Source organism: Monodelphis domestica, chromosome 3 (assembly GCF_027887165.1).
Source record: "Monodelphis domestica isolate mMonDom1 chromosome 3, mMonDom1.pri, whole genome shotgun sequence".
NCBI lineage: Eukaryota > Metazoa > Chordata > Mammalia > Didelphimorphia > Didelphidae > Monodelphis > Monodelphis domestica.
Genome location: NC_077229.1, coordinates 281,103,464 through 281,127,910, shown reverse-complemented (window position 1 = coordinate 281,127,910; position 24,447 = coordinate 281,103,464). Strand labels below are relative to the sequence as shown.

The 24,447-nt window shown below is 35.6% G+C and overlaps 1 protein-coding gene across 1 annotated transcript in view; it reads left to right on the top strand.

Annotated features, from left to right (window-relative positions):
- The window catches only part of CDH2 (cadherin 2), a 266,200-nt gene extending 244,839 nt beyond the window's left edge, over positions 1-21,361 (top strand). The window contains exon 16 of the mRNA XM_007487574.2: positions 19,960-21,361. Within this exon, the coding sequence (XP_007487636.1) occupies positions 19,960-20,166 (207 nt within the window). The 3' untranslated portion in view covers positions 20,167-21,361. The remainder of the gene's footprint in view (positions 1-19,959) is intronic.
- Positions 21,362-24,447: the final 3,086 nt, after the last annotated feature.

The window sequence follows — 24,447 nt, the reverse complement described above, 5'->3', positions numbered from 1 at the left end:
GGATAATAGGTTTATTTTAGTTAAATCTATATTTGAAATGATCAGAGTAACAAGATGGCAGTTGTTTCCAATAAAATAGGAAATTTGTCAAATATGTAACACAAATTCACTATCTATTCACCTCTCTGAATCCCATCTAATCTCTCTCAAGTAATGTTTAAGCCATCTTGCCATAATACTGACTTTCAATTCCCTTGAATGCATTCAGATAGCAGTGGAAGTTTTGTTTGGACACCTCAGATTCTTTTTAAGATGGGACATTTCATAAGGTTGATTTCTAGTGTTTATAAAGCATCTGCACATTGTCAGGCTTTGATTGATAGATATGCATTCATGTAACTTTTCTTTATTATTTTTAATCATTATTTTAGTAGCACAATGCCTAAAAATGCTTGAAAAATATTTGTTGATTTATTGTAATACCTAGCTCATTTCATGCTCTATTTCCCATCTTACTCTATTCCCCCCCCCCCCCAAAAAAAAACCCTTACCTTCCATCTTGGAATCAATACTGTGTATTGGTTCCAAAGCAGCAGAAGAGTGGTAAGGGCTAGGCATTGGGGGTCAAGTGACTTGCCCAGGGTCACACAGCTGGGAAGTGTCTGAGGCCAGATTTGAACCCAGGACCTCCTATCTCTAGATCTCTCAATCCACTGAACCATCCAGCTGCCCCCTTACTCCATTCTTTAGTATTATTTTTATTTTAGTAGCCCAATACCGGATGTTTAATGTTGATTTATTGTAATTGTATTATAATACCTAACTCATTTCTTCCTCTAATTCCCACCCTTTCCATTTTATAAGAAAATGTCATCATGTTGATGCTCCCTCAAACATCTTAAGTTCTCAGTCTCCCCAATCCCACATCCTAATTCTCCCCTGCTGGAGAGCGTTCATTCATTTAAACAGGGTGTTCATACTCATGGTTTCCACCCCTTGGTCAAAAACTCTTATATTCCTCTATTTGATCACTCTCCACACAGTCTCTTATGCCATGCCGTACCCCTCCTAAACTTCTTCTTTGTCCTCATCTCATTTCCCAATTTTCCCTTCTCTCAGGGCATTGCCCCTGCTCTGCTTTCCTTCTCCTCCTCCTTCCTTCCAAATCTCAGCCATATGGTTAGAGTTCAATGCTATACTACAGTCTATCCTTGAATCCTTTGTCCTCAGGTCCTACTGCTTATCTTCCCTTGCCAAACCCAGTTCTAGATTCGTCCCATCCCCTTTGTTCCTCAAACATAACTGAGTAAAGCTAGGGGAAAGCCACCCATCTTAGCTGACTGGTTATACTAAAAAGGCATGTTAGAGACCATCCCGACTGGTCCTTACTGCCATAACAGAATCTCTTTTTACTCAACAGTAATTAATTCTTTATCCAGTTACTCACAGAAGTCATTCCAAAATTTTCTTTTTATCATATCTTCCATATATTTTCCTTGTCTCACCTCAAATTAACTGACATAACTATTGTTTTATTAGAAAAAATTGAAACTATTTGCTAGAAACATCTTTATTTCCTATTCTCATCTAAAAACCTCCTCAATTTTGCCTCATGCCCTGACTTTTCCTCCATGTCTAGTAAGGCAGTCCTACTTCTTGCCAAGAGCAGTCCTTCTATACCTTATATCTTCTCCAAAAGTTTATATATATTATATATATGTGTACATAATATATATATATGATCTCTCATTCTCTCTTGGCTTCTAATATTCATTCTTACCCTACTGGATGAATCTTTCTAGATGGTCTTTAAATGTGCCTTAATATGCCAGACCATATTATCCTCTCAGGATATCGTCCTGCATCTCCTTTTCATTTCCAGCCAAATTCCTGAGACAGACATAGGAGGAGAAAAGGGAAATGCTTATCACTCATTTTCTCTATTTCCACTCCTCCCTTTCACTCCTCAACCCTTTGCAATCTACCTTTTAAACTCCTTGCTGAATTGGAACTCCTTTCTTAATGATGTCTTCATTTCCAGATGTGGTCCTCATCTTTCTCCACGGTTCCACTATATTTTGAGACTATTGACTCCCTGTCCTTTCTGAATATTTTCTCTGCTCTTGGTGTTCATGACATGATTATTTCCTAGTTCTCCTCCTACCAATTTGACTCTTCCTTCTCTGTCTCCTTTGCTGACATCCATATAATACTCTAGAGCAGCGGTTCTCAACCTCTCAATTTGTAGCAATGAGAATATATAATGCATATCAGGTATTTACATTCCGAATCATAACTGTAGCAAAATTACAGTTTTGAAGTAGCCACCAAAATAACTTTTTGGTTTGGGGTCACTGCAACATGAGGAATTGTATTGCGGGGTCCTGGCATTAGAAAAGTTGAGAACCACTGATCTAGAGCATCACTGTGGACCCTCTTTGCCCTAGAATTCCATCTCACATTGCTTTGGGTTTTAATGATCTCTATGGTAAAGACTCAAAAAATATATATTCAGCCACAATCTCTTGCTAGGATACTATATCATCAACTGCCTCTGAGATATTTTACACTGGATGTCCATGAGACCCCTCAAATTCAATCAGTCCAAAAAAGAACTTATCTGTTCCCCAAAACACATTCTCTGGAACTCCTCTTATTTCTCTTGAAAGCATCCTTTCATTTCCTGTTTTTCTTTTTCTTTCTTTTCCTTGACTTTTCCCCCATATCTTCAGTTCTCAATCTCTCTCTCTCTCTCTCTCTCTCTCTCTCTCTCTCTCTCTCTCTCTCTCTCTCTCTCTCTCTCTCTCTCTCTCTCTCTCTCTCTCTCTCTTTCTCTCTCTCTCTCTCCCTCTCCCCCCCTTCCTCTGTACCATATAGAATTCTATATTTCAAATATACCTCAAGCATTACCTCTATGTGAAATCTTTCTTGGTCCTCTCAGTTAATAGTGCCTTTCTTCACAAATTATTTATTTTTACTTTCATTTCTTGGTGATTGAGGCCAGATTCGAACTCCAGTTTTCCTGTTTATCTGAGTCCAGGCCAGAAGTCTTTCTAATGCATCACTGGGCTATATCCATCTAGTACATGAGAAGCCTTTTCCTAGGCCTTTAAAAATATGTTTTATGGGTTATTATAAAATAATATTTCCAATGGATTAAAGAGGAAAATAATGCATTAAAAATTTATATTATACATAGGTACATTTTCTTATGCATATGCACAGGTATATAGACATCAATTACAGGAGCCAGTAGTGCAATCCATCCATACAGTTTGAAACTGAATTTTAATTTCCTCCTCAACATAATGGAGCACATTATGGCTAGTCTTATTTGGAATGCTACTATTAGTGTTTTGAATACATTGCCTATTGAATTGTCTAACCTTGGATTTTAACTAGCTTTTATAGAGTTGTTTCTCATTCAACAGCTTTTAAAAAAAACAAAAACACATCGTTAATAGGGGACTGTCCATTTAAAAAATCTTTGTCAAGTCAAAATCCTTCTGAGCTTCCTTTAGATAGTCTAGGAAAAGCTGTTCATATTGCTTGATTTTTCTTGCCTGCATAAATGAATAGATAATTGTTAAAAATGATTTGCTAATGGAAAGTACCTCTAGAACTGAGCCATTGAAAATGGTTACCTTCCTGTTCATCTGTGTTTTTACATGATGTAATCTAGCACTGTCGAGTAAAACTAGGACCCTCATTTGCAGTTTTAGGGAATAACTGTCATAATGTAGGAAACTGATAAAATTCCTTTCTTCTTAATGGAACCATTTTTATTAATCTATTAACATTATGTTTTCTAACCCTTTTGTTTTCAAATCCAAATTAAAGTTCTCTTATAGTACAAATTTTGAGTAAATACTTTATAAATCTTTGCCCATTTATATAGTAAATTTGCTTAATTACCATTAATTAATTAATTAAAAATTAATTACCATTAAATACCAAAACCAAAATTACCATCCTTAACCCTTTATTACAATTTTATCTTTTCCTCCTACTAGCAAAATTTTATTAGTTATATTTGAAAATAGCAGAACTTAACTTCAAAATTATAGGGTAAGCATTGTCATTACAGTTAGCAACTTAGAATTAGTTATGTGCTGTAGGCGATAATATTGAGAAGCAGCTCTGAGATAGAACACAGAACCCTGGCATCAAAAGTTTTAGTCTCGTCCAAGCCCTCCCAGTCAGTAACTGACTGTAAAATCTTGGAAAGATCCCTCGGCTCCTCTGGGCCTCACGTTCTTCTTCTCTGAAGTGAGAGGACTGGACCAGATGTTATCTTAAGAACTCTTATAGCCCTAAAATGCCATAATTCCTTTAATAAAAGTAGAAATTTTATGATTCTTAGAATGTGGGAGAAAAGGGAAGAAGAATTCAACTCATCTTAAGTTAGTGAATTAGAGTAAAATTCCACAGTGATGTAAAAAGGTTACTTTTGTTTCCAAATATATTTTAAACCTAGGTTCTAACCCGCATCATAGTACACATGCTAGACAATATTGTATAATTATGGAGGGGACTGAAAAGTTTTTGAGCTCAGGCCAACAATACAAAATTCACTTGTTCAAATAAATAAGAATTATAGTATCACCTCTCAAAAGTATCTCTTGCTAGTTTCTCTCATTCAACCGTGTGACTTTTTTATAGACCCTGTATTAGTGTGTCCCAGCACACAAACTTCATATATAGTTTGGCTAGCAGTGGCAGCAGTTTATCCAGTCACATAAGCCTTTCCTAGACTACATTAAACTATTGCTTGTTTTAATTCCAGACCCACCTGGCCCAGGAGTTTGATGGTTATTGTTTTGTGTTGTTTTGTTTTTGCCTTTTAGTGCCAGAGTGTAGTACTTCTGAGTAACCCTCCAGGTCCATTCTTTTTAACCCAGTATTCTCATACATTTTAACTTCATCACATCTACAAAAGCATTGTAATTGCATTCATTTAAAAAATATATTCTTCCCTGAAAAAGTCTGATTTCAGCTCTCAGATTTAGAGCTGTCATGATTCTCACTAGGATTTCCATGATCCCTAATTCTCAGAAACTTTCTCAGCAAGACAGAAACATTTATTTCTTTACTTTGCCTCAGTTTTTTTCCCCTTAGCTCTTCATTAATACTCTAAATCTATAATGTTTATAATGGGAAATGAGAGGAAGCTACAATAATAGATGAAAATTCTATAGATTTTCAGATTGCAATTAGGTTCATAGCTATGACTTTAAGTTATGACTATAATAGGTGAGAGCAGTAGGTGTCACAATGCTGGGTCTAGAGTCAAGCAGACCTGAGTTCAAATGTGACCTCAAACACTCACTAGTTGTGTGACCTGGGGCAAATCATTTAACTGCATTTGCCTCTGTTTCCTCATTTGTAAAATGAGTTGGAGAAGAAAATTGGTATACTACTCTGCATATCTTTGCCAAGAAAATCCCATATGGGGTCTCAGAGAGTCAGACACAACTGAACAACATCAAAAATGAGTGTAACTATGGTTATACTAATTATATAACATTAATTCTTAGCCTTCTCTCATGCTCAGCTCCTTTCCCCTCACCTTAACATTAACTCTCCCTTCCCACATGCCAGTTTGGCTTATCAACGCTGGCATACTCCATCACTTAACTTTCCCATCTTCCTAGTTATGTGGTACTGAAGTCTGAGGCTCCAGCGAGCCCTTTCCATCATCAATCCTTCCCTTTCCCACCTAACTTAGTCTATACATTACCTCACTTTGACCCACTTTCCTTGCCTTCTGCCCCTTAGCCCCCACACTCTTAGGGAGAAAGGGTATTCCCCCAACTAATTCTATAGATGCTACCTCCCAAGTTTTAGGAATGAGTTTCCCATAACCCTGATATGAAATTTTCTTTTGTTTTGGCTATTGGAAGTCTGTCTGTTGGTCTGTTTGTCTCTCCCCTCACCCCTATCTCTGTCTCTCTCTATTTGTCTCTCTTCCCCACCATCTCTATCTCTCTCTCTCTCCTTCTTTCCTTTTTTCTTTCCCTTCTTTCCCCCTCCTTTTTTTCTCTTCACTCCTCTCTTCCCCTCTTCCTTTCCCTTCCCCTACCTCACTCTATTTATCTCTTCTGATTGTTCCCCTAAAATGGTTTCTTTTATCTCACTCCTAAGGTTGATTTATCTTCCAGTGGTTGAGTCCCCTTTTCCTGTATGAGCTGAAGGTCACAAGATTCAGATCCACTTTGGGCTGCCCAGAGCCTTGACCTGTTTTATCTCAGCGAGACTCCCTTATTGCTTCATTCTGCCCTAGATTGTTTGGGTTTGGGCTTAGTCAAACTAAGCTTCCCCACATATCTGAGGATCAAAAGAGACAGTATGTTTTCTCATCTGTGGCAAAAGGATCCAAATCTGTCCTGTTCCAAGCTCCACTTGAGTGTCTTACATTTGAATATTAAAATCCTTCCTTTTCTGGGCCAGAATCATAGTGGTACGAATACTTTGTCCTCTGATAAAATGAATAACTAATCCTTCTCTTGCTGGACCTTTCTTACCTAGCTCATTCCATATTCCTTCATAGAGGATCTGTCCAACACACTGGAGGCATCTCTTTGAAAGGAGAAATATTTTTTGAATAGGACTGTGAAATCTGTATTGTTCTGTTGTTACCTGCACTGTCGGTGCCTTACTTGTCCGACTCATTTTATAGTCATACATGGCCTCAGTGAGGTCTTTTTAAAAACATCTTGGGTTATGCACAGAAACCCAATTCACTTATCTGTAAAAAGAAGCTATTTGGTTGGATTAAATGACCTTCATGGTCCTTTCCAGCTGTGTGTATATAATGCATTTATGTTTATGTCTTTCTGTAACAATTTAAATGACCTCTAATCTTTCAAGATTCACAGTCATCTAGCAGTACCAGGAGAATCTGAAATTAAAAAAGAGAGTCAATGTTGTAGTGGATACAGAGTTTGCCTTGGAATCTGTAAAACTTGGGTTTGAATTGTTCTTCTGATATAAACTGGCTGTGTGGTCTTGGTCAAGGCATTTAACATTTCAGTGTTACAGTCATACAACTAAGACTATAAGTTGCAGAGCAAGTTCTAATATACATTGTTGAGGGGTTTTCCCTAAGAGCACCATATATAAATAAAGTGAGAAGTCCAGTAAAAAATCATGCTTCAAAGATTTGCTTGGGAAGTGAAAATGACATGGGGTCATTTTGCAACATCTCAGATACATTTCAGTCTTCTATTCTACCTGTTCAATTTTGGTTTAATTCTTTCAGTAGTACTAGAAGTCTGAGGAACTATCTAGAAGTCTGAAGAACTGTGCTCTAAAAAACTTCTGCATAATTTGGACAATAGACATTCTTAGTTCACCTTTTTTTTCTGGTGTTTTCTATGAGGCAGATCCCTTTAAAGTTTTTTAAATCAATTTTCCAAATTAGATATAATAACAATTTTAATATATATTTTTGAGACAGTTTTTTTTTGAGTGGCTCTGCAACTCATGAAAGAGGTCAAATAATATGGGTCAGAAAAAACAGAAATATTTTAGGTTAATCTGTGTCTCTATATTTTATTTTTCATTTGATATTCATAATTGAAAGATCAGTGACTAAATTTTTTTCAATAACAGACAATTAGAGTTAGATATGAACACATTTAACATAGATTATTCTATGATCTTAATATAACAAATGGGGCAAGACTTGACAGAGGAGACTCTCTTTTGCTCCAATGAAGTTAAATACACTTTTGCAACAACTGAAAAAATAAACCCAGCATCGTCTGAGATTCTCTATCTAGTTCAGTTATTTGAGTAACAATGAAAAAATAAGCTGCTATGGAAAATCATTTATGAGCCTGCTTGTTCCCATCTGATTTCCTTCAAATATATCCTCAGTGCATGTACTGAATAGATCATTCTTAGATTTGCAGAAGTAGGCATGTACGTCCATCTTTGCTTGTATCTTTTCTGATGGCTTTTGGGATGGAACTATCTTTTGCAATCTTTTACAAAGAGTTTTTAATTTATACCCTCTTAGAATTACCTAAAAGTGGTCTCTGAGGCAAAGTTGTGTGGCTCAGTGGATTGAGAGCCAAGCATGGAAATGGGAAGTCCTGGGTTCAAATTTGACCTAGCTGTGTGTCCCTGGGCAAGTTACTTAAACCCCAATTGCCTATAAGACAGAAAGTAAAAGTTTTTTTTTTCCCCCAAGTGATCTCTGAATATTTTTAAAATCATTTCTCTTCCAACATAGAGTTCTTTTTATAAATTTGGTCCTATTCAGAAGCTTTTCCTCTCCTCATTTTATTGAGTTGTATTTTTTTTTATAGCAGCACATCAGGTATTGAAACATTTGAATCCATCTGTGAGAGCTTTCTTGTCACCAAGTGATAAGAATAGATTGCTAAAGAAATGAAAGCAGATCAGTTTCATTTTCACATCGGTTTGTTGACCTATCCCTGGTTTCCTGCAGAATCACTTTCAGGAGAATGTGTTTTATCTGAGCCAACATTAAGCTTTATGCAATTTTTTTAAACTGTTCATTTCTTTTAACTCTTACCCAAGGTAATAATTGTTTACCCATTGTCTTTCTGTGTAAATATTTGCAAGTTAGCTTCTTCATAGTACAGTTCCTTGGGTTATCCCATTTTTCCTTAAGCAGTTTCTGGGTAACTAGTTTGCTCAATGGGTAGTTCTTACGGTCAAGAAGACCTAAGTTCAAATATGGCCTCAGATCCTTTCTAGCTATGTAAGACTGTAGAAATCATTTAACTGGTCAGACTCAGTTTCCTCACCTATAAAATAGGGAATAATACCAGCACTTAACCTCTCACAGTTGAAATGTGATAAGGTCTGTGAATTGCTTTGCAAACCTTGAAATTCTAGATGAATACTATTTTTTTTAATGTTGACTATTTCTAGGCATTCTGCACCTTTTTCTTTTTGGCCATTGTTCTTACATTGGTTAAACTTTAGAAATTAGTGATCAGTCATATAATCAACAAGAAAGGAGACTACTAGATAATTTCTCCAAATTAATAATACAAAAAGAAAGTATATGTGAACTACTCTAGGGAAATTAAAATTGAACCAAAAAGATAAGAAAGAAACATGATACAAGATAAAATGCAATAAAATAAAGGAAAACTAACATATAGTAAACCCCTGCCCCCCCCCATTCCCCTCCGACTAATCTACCTTACTACAAACACATCCTGTGTCCTGTTCTTTAATATGTTTTTCTTTCTCTCACTCCCCTGTGACTCAGCTTAACCCCCTATACACCACATAAGAGGTAGAAAAACTAATTTTTGTCTAAGCCACATAAAGGAGAGGAAATAAATGGGGCAGAGTAAGAAGAGGTTCAACAGGGCAGAGCCATCTAGAGGAGGAAGGCAATTCCATTTTCTAGGGAAAAGGGAAGGAAACCTAACTCTGATCAATGTTTTTCATGGAATTTATTGCAGTAATAATCCCAGCCAGAATCCATAATACTCCCAACTCAAGAAGGCCATGCTACACTAAGATAATCTGAAGGAGGAAAAAAAATCCCATCACAGCAGGGCAAAACTAAACGATGAGGTAGGATGAAAGAGCTAAGCTAATGGAAGTCCAAGGCAAATGCCAAAAAGAAAAAATTGAAAAGATGCTGGATGTAAGCCTTGCAACCAAGCAGATAAATCAACAGTGGAACATATAGATAGTGAGGTACATGAGTAACAGTTCCCACCCCCACACAAATGGTTAAAATTTCATAAATATTCTGTCATACTTTGAAGCAAAATAAACACAAAATTCCTAATGAGAGAATTCTCTAGATACCCATGAAATCATAGAACAAAAAAGTAGAAACCCAAGAATCAAAAGAAAAATAATACGTTAAAGAGAAGATACTAGAGTAGAAATTATTAGGTAAGAAATCTGAGCTCTCAAAATAAACAAGTGGCAGAGTAAATGAACATCTTAGAGAATATAATGGGTGATCTCTCTAAGCTCTGAAAAAGAAGTGCAGATTTGGAACTCAGAAATTTATTAATAGAGAAACTGGCCAAAGAGAAGCAACATGATAACTTTGAAAGTACACATAAATATTATACAAGCCAAAGCTTCTGATTTTGAATATCAAATGTGGAGTTAATTTAGAGTTCATTAGGCTCCAAGAAAGTAAGATAAATAGTAAAACTTAAACAGTATCTAGTACAAGAAGTAAAGATCAGAATAGAGCCTGGACTTGGGACTGAGGAAGCAGAGGGAAACTATCAATGTGGCAGTATTTTCTCTGCAACTCTTAGGACTTGAGAGTTGACCTGATTGCAGAGAAACTAGTTGAATTGACCAGGGTCACACAGCAAATGTCAGAGATGGGTCTTGAACATATCTCTGTCTGGTTTCAAAGCCAGCTCTTTTATCTACCATGACATAGGTCTCCATACTGCAAGATATAATAGAAGAAAATATTCCAGAACTCTTGACAACAGAAAATAAAGTACTAATTCATCAAACCGTGGGTTGCTGCTAGATATAAAAGCTATGTTCAAAATTCAAGTCATTGTTTAGGTTAAATTTCAGAATTTACATGTAATATGATACATTTTGCAGTCATACAGGGGAAAAACCACCTTCAGTTATGAAGGGACAACAGTTTGATTAGCCCAGGATTATATTATAACCATGAGAAATATAAGAATATATTGGGTTGGAATATTTCAAAGAGCAAAGGAACTCAAGATGTATCAAAAGATATCTTCAACAACACATTTAAACAGAGCTGAACTATCAGTGAAAAAGATAGACATCCTACAAAAGGGAAGCATTTAAGTCTTAGCTGCAAAAAAAAATGAATAACAAAGAACACTCAGTGTATTATAACTTCCAATAAGAAGTCCAGACTGTGAGATTTAAAATGGTTGAGGTCTTAAACTGTAGTGATTAAAATAGTGGAAGATATAAATTGTGATAGATATAAGAGAGGGTGAGTAAATTTTACCGCAGAGATATGTTTCACTACAGTGTCTTGGGTTTAAAATCAAATATAAGGTGGCCGCCAGGGAAATATTCCCAATTATTCAAATACCCAAGTCAATTGGGTTTTATAGAGATTTTAATTAACAATACAATGAGTAATCAAAGAAAGAGAGAGAGAGTAAGAAAGGAATAAGTATGAAGGGCCTCAAGCCAATATGGCCTAGACCTAAGTCCTAAAAGAGAAAATCAGTCAGTTTTTTATAACTCACCATAAGATCTGTCTAAGTAAGGAATTCTAATGACACCAGGCCAGCATCCTTCCTCAAAGAGTCTTCCAGCCAGAGATTGTTTCAAAGGGCCTCTCTCAAGAGCCTCCAGAGCTCCTACCCCAGAGGGACAGAGCCCCTCAGAGGAGCTCCTCAAGGAGCTCTCCTTCAGAATGAGAGTCAGAAATCAAGATCCTCAGAATGAGTCTTCTCAAAATGAGCTCTCTCAGAATCAGATCCAGCTCTTCTCTGAGCTCTTATTTTTAAGGGCAAAATCTCCTATGTCACCTCCCCTAAGTCCTTACATCTACCAATCACTGTAGATGTTTTTAAAGGACCACCCATTTTGAATTCACAGCTGAGTAGTTTTAATCTCTTTAGCAAGTCAGAAAAAAATGCTGCTGTGTCGACAAATTTCATTAAGAAAAAACCTCTAAATAAGTTATCACCCTTTTAGGTTTAAGTAGTTTACAAGTTGCTCCACCTTTATAGGTACTTAGTATCCCATTGTATCAATTCTAAAACAGTCATGACTCAAAGAACTTCCTGTCCCTTCCATAAGCATGGATTAAAGTACTTCCATTATTCTCAAGGAGCTCTCTGTCCTAAAGCAGTCCCAAGTAGGGTGGAGTAGGGATATTACCAAGGCAAGGAGCCCCCACACTCAAGTAGAGTTCTCACCATTTGCTAGGGAATTTTTTTAAGTAAAAGATTCCCCAATGGGGGAAAGCCCTAACATTCATAAGTCTGAGAAATTTTGAGGTTTACAAGACAGAAGGTAAATATGTATAATTACTAAGAAAAGACTGATCAAAAGAATCAATTTTCTCAGGTTTCTAACATTTATTAAAGTAGATAAAGGGTTAATTTTTTTTAAAAACAAGAGACAAAAGATCTAAGAGCTAAACAATTAATATCTTAAAATGTCAAGAGAAAAACTGAAAAAATAATAAATGGACAAAATTCCATATTTTCCTATAAGTGCATCAGTATTCTGAGAATTATCAAGTAGTTAAATAATAATCCATCTATTAAATATCTATTAAGTGGTTCCTTTGTATTATGCACTTTGTTAAATGCTGGTGATATAAAAAAGATGCAAGATAGCCCCTGCCCAAAAGGAACTTATCGTGAAATCATCTTAGGAAGCATTCTGTATGTTAAAAAGGAAAGCTAAAAAAAAATAGAGAAGATATTTATGTACTCCCAATGAATGAAGACAAACCAGAAAGAAGTAATTCTTTAATTTTCTCTAAAATTTTAGGAAAGAGCATTGGGATAGTAGAATAAAAATAGTTGGGGGGAATTATATTTTAAAGGGTATCATTAATGAATATTTCCATTTGTATTAGAATGATCTGAGAGGGGAACAAGGGGAATGGAAGGAGAGAGGGAGAGGCGAGATTCTTTTTCCCCTCTCTCTTTTTTCTGGGAGAGAGGTAGCCAAGTTTGTCCCCCTGACAGAGGGAATATGTCTCCTCAGAGAATACTGGGAGATGGAGGACACCCACTGTCCCTTCCCTTTGGAAACCTGGGGTCACCTCACTGTCAAGGAGAAATTTGTTTGGATCCCTGGGATCCTGAGCTAACCTTCCCCTTTTGGGGAGAGATATGATTCTCCCCAAATCTTCTGTCCCCTTTCCTAGTGTCAGAAACCAGCCAGACCTAATTCTAAAGTAGTAAACTATTTGGGTTCACAGGGAAGGAGAGGTAGGGGTGTCCAGCAAGGAAAGTGGGGAGTAGGAAATCTAACACTGGTCCCCTCTGGCAGTGAGTGCCTTGAATCCTCCTCCAGACAGCTGTTGATCCCTATTCCTCAACTAATTAGCTTTTAATTCAGGAGTCCAGGATCAAGTCAGGGAGAGAGAGAAATCTCAGGGAGAGATCTAGATGACTCTGGCCAGCATGAGTCCAATTCCAAAATCCCCCTGAGAATTCTGGTAGCTCTTCTTAAAGAGTCTTAATGGAGGTGTTTTTGGGTCCCAGAAGGAATAACAGGTCCCATACAGATGGGCTCTTTCTCAGCTTCCAGGAAAACCTCCTTTCCTCCCCCACCTCCCAGGCTGGAAGACAGTTGGAGCTTTTCTCCCTCTGCCTCTCCTTCAGCTTGACTTCTCATTGCAACCCCCTGGATCTCTCTTTCTTACATTACACATTAACAGAAAGAATGGGCTGATAATAGGCTTTGTCTAGGGTTGGGAGTAGAGATGTTCTCTTGATTAATGGATGCTTTCTCTTGATTAATATTTTGCATTCCAGGACTGCATCAGATATCCCAGAAGTTGATATGTATGGCTCCCCAGGGGTTGCCAGCTCCCAGTGTGTTAGGGTGAATATAATTGCAAAAGTAGGATGTATTAGGAGAGATCACAGTAAGGGCAGTAGCTGAGTCTTATGACTCAGGATTTAAAATGACCCTTACACACTTTGCTGCCTCTTTCATGAACTAATATTTCTAAGAACGAGACATACCAGGGAATAAACATGCAAAGAACAAGAAAGGGGAAGAGGGAAAGAAATATCAATGTATTAAGAGAGAATAAAATAGGACATAGAGTAACAGAGAAAGTTCAAGTGTGTTACTTCAGAAACTTAGCCTTTCATGGTGGTTTGAACTTTAATTAGAATAGGCTAAAAAAGGAAGGAGTATTGATAAAGGGGGAAGCAAAATAAAGGAATGCTTCTTGGAAAATGTAAACACAAGATCCTTATGTAAGCTATGAGGTTAAACAGTGAAGGAAGGGTTTTAAATGACTCACTTACCTGTATAGAGAAAGGGAAGGTTCAAAAGATGTAGGAGTTAGGTGATAGAGAGGGAAACAGGAAGAGGAGAGTCTGTGAGAATGTATTATTGCCAAATTAGGCACAAAGAGCTGACTTAAAAGAGATGAAAATCAGTACGAAACAAATGGTGGTAGAAAATGTAATCCTAACAAGAATATCTTTATGTGTAATTGGATTAACAGTTCAATAAAATGAAAGGAAATGACAGTGGATGAGAAAACAAATCCCCCAAATGTGATTGTATAAAAAAAGTACAACTGAAAGAGATATAAAGAATAAAAATGAGAGCTTGAAAAGAAGAGAATTGGACTTAAAATAGTATAATCAGACAAAACATAGCCTAGGAAACATCATTGATGTAACCTATTGTAGACATAACCTAGTGTTTATTAGACCTCAAAAGATAAACTACTTAGGGAAGACACAACATGAAGTTCTAGAAAAACTAGAAATAATTTAATAAAGATGAAGTGAGAAAGAGGAAGGAAAATTAATTGTCGTTGTTAAGTTTCAAAGGACTACTTGTCCTAAATATAAAAAGTTATATCATTAAAAATAACTATGATTAAATGAAGAACTTTTAAGGGAAAAAAGATAACATGAATGATTAAAGACACATTTGATTACATGAAATTTAGAGTCTATATCCCCAGTCACATCCCCCTCTACATGAAATTTAAAGGCTTTTACACAAACAAAATCAGTGCAAGTTAAGTAAAAAGATAGCTATCACTTTAGTAAAAATCTATTCACAAAATATTTCCAAGTAACATGGCTAATTAACACAAATATATGACCCCAAGTGCCATTCATCAGAGGATAAATGATTACATAATGTGAACAACATCTTCACAAGAAAAGATTTGCAAAATCATTAGCAGTCAGAGAATGAGCTGAAAGTCCCACATAATTTGATAATGGCAAGAGATGAAACTCAAAAGTATAAACAAGCAAGTTGAAACTACCCTGCATTTCACCTAACACTCCTTAAACTAGCTTAAAGATGAAAAAAACCCTTAAATTTTCAGCATATAAAAGGATACAGAAAGACATAAATATTAATATATTTAGTAGGCATAAATTGATCAAACCATTCTTGCAAACAGTTTAGAATTATGTGTGATTAAAAAAATTGACTGAACTCTTTATGGCTTGACCCAAAGATTCTATTGCTAAGCATATACCCCAGGGAGGTTATTAAAAGGTTCCATAAAACCAAAAATATTTAGTCTGTCTCAGCAGATACCTGAAAACAAAATATGTTTATGAACTGAGGTATAGTTTTAAAAGTGCTATTATGTAAATGTGATTTAATATTGTGCCATAATAAATGTCAAATATGAAGAATTAAGAGAAATATGGAAAGATTTGTAGGAAATGATTCAGAGTGAATTAAGAAGATATATAGACCCTATAGCTACAAAAATATGAACAAAAATAATAACCAAATGAAGTTGATCACTGGATAATTATAATGACCATATCTTGACCCAAGATGAGAGAGCTGATATGCTTCTTTCTCCTTTTGTCAGAAGAGAGAGAGACTTTGAATATGTAATATAGCAAATGTAGTCAGGCACATTTAATTATATTGGTTGGATTTTCTTAGCCATCTTTTTTTTCCCCCTCTGCTAACAGCAAGCCTCATTGTTTTGTATATTCTTTGTCTATCTGGTAGAGGGGAGTGGATGGAGTTATAGCTATATATTTGTAAATGACTAATATAAAATTATAAGTTTTATATAAAATTATAATTTATAAGTCTTTATAATTTATAAGTCTTATAAAAATTATAATTTTTTAATTGATTGATTCCCCTTTTTTTCCACTCAACATCTTTTCAAAACTTCTACCAGATTTGGAGCATTGTAATTGCATGGTCTCAATGCCATCTTTAGATTTTGTTCTAATTTGGTATTGATTTTTATATTTTAATTTTAAGTTTTAATGTTCAAATGATTCACTAGATAATAAGGGATTTTGGCATGTTTTCAGTGATAGCTCTAGAGCAAAACTAAATGGAAAAGGCATTTTTTTTAAGAAGATGGTTCGATATCAATATATGTATGGCTTAGTGGCTAGAGTCAAAGTATTTCACGTGGTAGAATGTCATGGAGTCAGGAATTAAGAAATTATGAATTTTAATTGAAGCAAAGAGGGATTATTGAGGACCAGAGAGCACCAAGAGGCTAAGAAAAAAGTTTGGCTCTGCAGCAACAATACAAAGAAAAGTGTAAAAACACTTGAGAGAAGCACTGGTGCCAAGAGTCTGAAAAAGACAAGAGTTTACTTTTAGTTAGAAGCATTCTGCAGTTCAGCTGGCTTTGCTTAGAGCCAAAACACCTCACTGTTTCCTCTGGTGGCCCCTTCCTTCTTATTGTCAAGAATTTCCCAGATTTACTTTACTTCTCATTCATGACTGCTTTTAGTAATGGTCACTTTATAATTAGACTCAGATTGCTTGCTTGGAAAGAAATAAGTTTATCTCCAATTTTATAAAAGCTCCATTCTCTAAGGATTCAATTCCATAAGCATTTATTAAACACCTTCTATGTGAGAGGTATTGTGCCAGGTGCTGGGGATAAATTCAATATGCAATTGAGAAATTACATTTTTTCTCAATACATTTAGGCAGTTTTTTATAACATAACAATTCTATATAATGAATAAAATCCTCTCTAAAGGTGAGTAACTTTTAGAGGTAGTAAAACTTCTGAATCACTATAAGTTTGTCATGCTTTCAGGAAGGAAGTGAATATGTGTTTATTTATTTGCATATTTACTTATTTATTTTAAGTCTTGTCTTCTAAGAATTGATACAAAGTATCAGTTCCATGGCCTTTGAACTGGTAAGGGCTAGGCAATTGGCATTAAGTGACTTGCCCAGAATCACACAGCTGGGAGATGTCTGAGAGCAAATTTGAACCCAGGATCTCCTGTCTCCACATCTGCCTCTCCATCCACCGAACCACCCAGCTGCCTTGGAAATAAGTGTTCATTAAGTCAGTCACTATGACGTGCCAGGCTCTGTGCTAAGTGCCAGGTACTCAAGTCCTTTAGATGATGAATAGTACTGTCATCTATTTTGTAGAAAAGTTGTGCTTAAATTCGATTTTGGGGGAATTGGAAAGAAATATCTAGAGACTACTAGAAAATCAGGAGTGCGTGCTTTTCTCTTTTCCATTTATTTGAGGCTGAACTCACTACTTCTTCTCTACAAATGCCTCTGTTTAGAGGATGGACATTTGAGCAATATAGTCCTGGCAGAGAGAATTAAGAGAGGAAGTGGAGACAGCTGGGATGGTATTGTTAAAATTAAAATATCTCAGTCTTTACAAAAAATTTTTTTGATCAATCGTCATTAAGGGAAAGTTCTTACTTTGTATGTCTGTGTGTGTTTGTGCAGATCTACATGCCTATATATAAATTCTTTTCAAGTCTTGGTTTATATTATAAAACTTATAAATATGTATGTACTTATGTAGTTACATAAAAATATTTAATTTTTGCATTTTAACTTATAATTAATTTTAAAGGCCTTCGGTTGAGATATTTTATCTATAATCAAAATGAGTCTCCCAAAGTTTGAGCTTTTCATTCATTTTCTCATTCATTCTGCCTCTTCAGTTGGTTTCTTGAATAAATCAATTGGATTGTACTCAGAAAAAAAAAAGCTGGGTTTTTTTAAGGGGAAAAGATTGGTTTTTAAAAAATATTGGACAAGGATATATTTTGAATAAATGAGGTTAAGACAAATACACTATTGTTTAGAATAGTTTCAGAAGTAAAACTGATTATTTAAGGATCAAACGGAATAAACTTTATAGAGTATTGATGAAACCCAATTCAATCATTCTTTACAGTGGAAGATTTCTAAGATGTAGTGATAAGAAACATCAACTGCAGCCAACTAATATCCAAATGAGAGAAACAGCACATCCCCTGATAAGAGTAAAAAAATAAATCAAATCATGTGTTTTTTCTTCTTGTTCCTTATATATTTTTCTTGGGAACAGAATATATATAATTTCCCTGATGTTCTAGAGCAAAGTAGTATTACTCTGGGTTAAGCAGAAGAGAGAAAGAGATTTAAAATCAGATTTATTTTCTGAAAACAGTATCACTCAAGGCACATCTTAAGAGGATCCATTTCACAATTTTCTCCTGACTTAATTAGAAATTAAGGGGTGGGGGGAATTCAGTGAGTAAATATTTTGATAAGAATGAAAACGATTCCAATAATTCATATTTAAATGCCCATTTAAAATAATTGTCCCACAATATAATTGTTTTCTTTCCTGTAATGTTTGTTTTGCCATTGTTGTAGACAGCTGTGGCTCAGTGGTCAAGAACCCTGAGCCTAGAGTCAGGAAGACCTGATTTCAAATCCAACCTCATATACTTTCTAGTTGTGTGATCTAGGGCTTTCACTTACTCTCTGTATGCCTAAGAGGCAGCTGGGTGTCTCAGTTGATAGGGTTGGGCCCAAGGAGGACCTAAGTTCATATCTGGCCTCAGATATTTCCTAAGTGTATGACCCTGGGCAAGTCACTTAAATTCTGATTGCCTGACAAGAGGATCTGCTGGAGAAACAGCATCCTTGCCAAGAAACCCCATGGATAGCTATGTTCCATGGAGGAGGTCCTGAAAAGTTGGACACAACTAAGTAACAGCTTTGCCACTGAATCTAGTCCAAGTTTCTTTCTTCATTCCTTCATTCTTTTTTTTTTTTGCTTTTGCTTTTAAACCCTTACCTTCCATCTTAGAATCAGTACTGTGTATTGGTCCCAAAACAGAAGAGTGGTAAGGGCTAGGCAATGGGGGTTAAGGGAATTGTCCAGGGTCACACAGCTGGGAAGTGTCTGAGGCTAGATTTGAAGCCAAAACCTCTCTTCTCTGAGCCAGGCTCTCCATCCACTGGGCCACCCAGCTGCCCCATCCCTGTTTATTTTTAACAGTGATTAAGCTGTATTTTCTAATTGAGGCAGGTATTTTAGATTTTTTTATTTAAAACTAAACACGAAACAGAAATAAAACTCACTATATTTTGAAGAAACAACAGAAATCTCTCATTTTTAGTGTTAGCATGGAGTTATTTTGTAAAAAAGTGATAGTTTTTAACCTGAAACCTTGAAAATACAGATTTCACAAAAGGAACTAAATGTGATATTGATATTGTCAAAATGCATCCCTGTTATATTGATATGGGACAACTCCAAGGGTCTCATGATAAAAAAATAAAAAGCTTTTTGTTGCTGTTGAAGGCACAGAAATTGAAGGCAGACTGAAGCAAACCCTTCTTTACTTTATTTCCTTTGTGAATTTTTCTCTAGTGTAAGCAGCATGTCTTGTTTCACAGAGTGACAGACGTGGAAATGCTTATTGTAGGGCAACACTACCACCCCTACCATATTACCTACTAGCACCAGGAAGGGGGAGAGGGAGGGAGAAATGTCAGAGAACAAGCTCTGAAATTTGGATCAACATGTAATCTGGGGGGCAGAGGGGGACATAAAAAATTAAAAATATATTGACATTGTCAAAGGAATATGGTTCCGGGGTGGGGGGTAGCTAGGTGGCTTAGGCCCAGAGATGGAAGGATTAAAAGGTGACTCAGATATTTTCTATCTATGACCCTGGGCAAATCACTTCATCCCCATTGACCAGCCCTTGCCACTCTTTTGCCTTGGAACCAATATACAATATTTATTTTAAGATGCAAAGTAAAAGTTAAAAAATGGTTATGATTTTGATATTAAAGTTTTTGAAAGATGCATAACCTTATTGTCTTTCTCTCCTCCCCTCTCCTCTCTCTCTCCCTCTTTTCTCTCTCTCTCTCTCTCTCTCTCTCTCTCTCTCTCTCTCTCTCTCTCTCTCTCTCTCTCTCTCTCTCTCTCTCTCTCTCTCTCTGTCTCCCTCCCCTCTCTTTCTCTCTCTTTCTCTGTCCCTCTTCTCTTTCTGTTCATCTGTCTCTCCCTCCTTCCCTCTTTCCTTCCCTTCTCTCCTTCTGGAATTACAGGGACTCAAAGCTGCTGACAATGACCCCACAGCTCCACCGTATGACTCCCTTCTAGTGTTTGATTATGAAGGCAGTGGTTCCACCGCTGGTTCTTTGAGCTCCCTGAACTCCTCCAGTAGTGGTGGTGAACAGGACTATGATTACCTAAATGACTGGGGCCCACGCTTCAAGAAACTTGCCGATATGTACGGCGGAGGTGATGACTGAACTACAGAACAAACTTGGTTTTTGGACAAGTACAAACATTTCAACTGATATTCCCAAAAACAAAACAAAACAAAAAAGCATACAGAAGCTAGGCTTTAACTTTGTAGTCTACTAGCACAAGTGCTTGCTGAAGGCTTTGGCATAGGCTGCAAACCCATTTGGGCTCGGTGGGAATATCAGTGATCCAATACTGTTTGGAAAAAAATATTGAGCTCAGTTACACTTGAATTTTACAGTACAGAAGCACTGGGATTTTATGTGCCTTTTTGTACCTTTTTCAGATCGGAATTAGTTTTATGTTTAAGGCTTTAATGGTACTGATTTCTGAAATGATGAGTAAAAGAGACAAAATATGTTGGGGTGGGAGCAGTAAGTTAAACCATGATATGCTTCAACATGCTTTTGTTACATTGCATTTGCTTTTATTAAAATACAGAATTAAAAAGAAAAAAAAAGAAAAACCTCATGGAATGATTTTATTACCTTGGGGGAGGATACCATGAGCTTGAGAAATGTACATTACTTCTAGTTTTAGACTTTAGATTTTTTTTTCACTAAAATTCTAAAACTTACGCAGCTGGTTGCAAATAAAGGGAGTTTTCATATCACAAATTTGTAGCAGAACTGAATTTTTTCCTAAGCTAGAATGTTAGACACATTTTGGTCTTAATCCATGTACACTTTTTTTTAATTTCTTGTATTTTTTTCCACTTCACTGTAAAAATGGTATGTGTACATAATGTTTTATTGGCATAGTCTATGGAGAAGTGCAAAACTTCAGAACATGTGTATGTATTATTTGGACTATGGATTCAGGTTTTTGCATGTTTATATCTTTCGTTATGGATAAAATATTTACAAAACAGGTTTAAAACAAGTGACATTTGATTCAAATTGTTGAGCTGTAGTTAGAATACTCAATTTTTAATTTTTTAATTTTAATTTTATTTTTAATTTTAATTTTTTTTTTGTTTGGGGAGGGAGAAAGTTCTTAGCACAAATGTTTTACATAATTTGTACCAAAAAAGAAAGGGGTGGCCTGACACTGGTGGCACTACTAAGTGTGTGTTTAAAAAAAAAAAAAAGCTTTTAAACTGGAGAGACTTCTGACAACAGCTTTGCCTCTGTATTGTGTACCAGAATATAAATGATACACCTCTGACCCCAGCGTTCTGAATAAAATGCTAATTTTGGATCTGGTGACTGGTTTGAATTTTTTCTTTTCCACTTGAATAACTCTGAATGCCACCAAAAAAATGCCTAATTCTGAAATTTCAAGTAATAAGAATAATAAAATGTGTACTCATCTTAGCACTATAAAAATGGAAATGCAAACCTTTCTTATGACTACTTAAAGATCAAGGAGAAACAACTTTGGGTTGGCTTATTGGTGTGGAAGAAAAGTCATGCAATAATAATCTGTGCTACTAACTTTTAAAAATGGTCAATTCTTCAGTTTAACGTCATTTTAAAGATTCTTGCATCTAAGCGCAACCAAGTTGATGCTAAGGAGATATTAAGATGATCCATCCAGCATCAGAACAATAGTGAAGATATAACAGTCAAGACAAGCAAATCCCAGCAACCGGAAGTAATGGAGACAGCAGGGTTAGTTTGAAAAATCTGCTTGGCCAATTATTTTGTCTTTATAAGTCAAAAGGCCAATCTTACTGATTTGTTTTTAACTGAATTTGTCACTGTTCTTGTCAGCGGGGTAAACACAATTAAATAATTTCATACTAAATGGATCATTTAATTAGATGTTGTTATGATGTGAGATGCATCCTTTGTATATATCGAGTCACAAAAGAATGTTGTTGAATGATTTCAAAGAACTCCTACTACTTTTCTAATGTTTACTTCATGATAAGTTCTAGCTTTATTAAGATAAATGCTCATTTGAAATAAGATAGACCATATATTATTCTGAAAGTGAGGTTTCTATTCATTCTATAGTTTATAATTGGTATTTTTTAAAAAAAAATTCCTAATGATCAACTTCTACAACATCCCTTTTGGAATTCTCATGATGGAAAGGAGGCAAAATCCTATATTTGAAATTCTATTTATTATTTTATCCATCAATTCAGTGAGCATTTATTCAGTATATATTTTACACAACTCATTGCTGAGAATTGATGAAAGGCACAGAATAGAATCGCAATCTCCTGTCTAGTTGGGAGACAGGTCTTGGGTACATGAAACCAAATGGAAAATATGGGCTATCATGAATACAGATTCCTTGCACAAACTGATCAAGTAATAATGCAGAATGAGGAAACCATCACAGGTGGTTGATGAGTAGAGAAAGTTTATTAGAAGACAAAGTATACTTAGGTTTACCTGAACTAATACTTGCTTATTAAAGTTCATTTTCTCCACTGTGATTACCTACACCAGATCTTTTATGCATGAAATTGCAGAGCGCTGTTCCATTCCTTTTATTGCATTCATATTTTCATTTTCCTTCTTTACTACCTTGGCGTGTACCAATATAATACAATATTCTGATATCACCAAAGATGTTTGTTTCTCAGCCCAAACTTAACACTTGATTTATAACTTCTATATGCTTCTCTTATTCTCAGTTGAAAAAGTTTGTTCTTTGTGTTTCATACCTGTACTGATTAGATTGTAAGCTCCACAAGGGTAAGGACCGTCTCATTTCTCTTATCTCTCCCAATGTCTAGCAAAGTCTTTAAGACATAATAATTATTTGTATTTACAAAATTGAACCTGATTAACATGGTATAGATAAAACATCCACATTTGGAAGCCTTTTTTCTAGACTATTGTAATATGTGGATCTGTGCATTCTAAATCCAGTTCATATGGAATTGTTTCAAGTCTTTCATTTGCAGTGTTTATGATTCCAAAAACCTGAGTATTAAGTATTGTTCCCAAATGAATTTGTATATGTTTCTGGATTATATGATACTCCTGCAAATTCCCATGGCTAATTATTGCATGCAAATGATCTTGGATCTGCAATGGCCAACTCTGGAAAGTCCTGTCCAATGGGAAATATTTCCACTCTGGACCCAGCGAGCAGGCTAATTTCCAAATGATTGGCCACCAGATGATAAATTTTTTTTTTAGCCACTACAACCTATGAAACCATTTGCTACAAGAAGTTATTATCTCCATTGACAGAGTATATGCTCCTCCTGATTAAATCAGAGATCTTTGGAAACATGCTGACCTAGAGAAACCCTTATGTTTTATAGCTATACTTGCACAAAGCCCTACTATATTTATCATATTATATTTCCTTCCTAACTTACTACCCTCATTTATAAAAAGACTTTGTGAACTCCATGATAATTTCCCATTTCTAAGCAAGTACAAAAATTAAAAAATGACAAAATGTCTCAGTAACCATGATACAGTTTTTCAAAATCACTACCAGGCGGTTGGCTGTCAAACAACCTCTAAATGCTTACATTTTCCATTCCGAGACAGTATTTAAACTGGAGCTGCCGTATTTGCTTAGTAGGAAACAGCTGCATTACTTAAGTTCTACAGCATATATCAGGGCTGCAACAATTGGAAATTTGCCTACACAGTATAAAAGGCAAGAATAGTCGCACCAAAAAGGAGGTGGAATTCTCCGTGGCTTCCGATGTGTGTGCTTGATGGCTTTCATGTATTGGGTAATTTCAATCTCTTCTTTGTTTTTGTGGAACTGTTCCATATGTCTGATCCAAAATTATTAAACTCAGAGGGAATTAAATAACCCAATTCAAAATGGAAAGAAAGCCAGCTCCCTACAAGTGATGATAATAACTGACATTTATATGACCCTTTAAAGTTTGCAAAGTGGCTTTTATACATCATCCCGTTTGATCAGATGCAGGCTAATGGACTGTCATTGCTATGACCAGTGAAAAGAAATGCAATCAAGCCACAACAAGCTTTAGTAGCAAAAACTCTCAGATGGACATCATAATTCATAAACCTTTTTAAAAGAATGTAACTCAGGAAGTCAGTTTTAAAAAATTTCTCTATGGTAATCAACTCGTCAATTATTTTTAAAACCAAATATTCCATTATCCTGCTTACCTACATTTTAACTGTTTAATTGATCATTAGTATTTCCCAAGCCAAGGTTGTTAGAAAAAAATCAAATTCATAAATTTTTCGCGTTGGTTAACTAGGCAAAGATTTTTATAGTTTATTTATATTTATAGAGGGGTTTTGGTATAACTAAATGATTTTTAAATATCCTCTTGGTTTCCCTGCTTCCAGGAATAACAAAGAACCTGTAAATTTGGGTTGTCA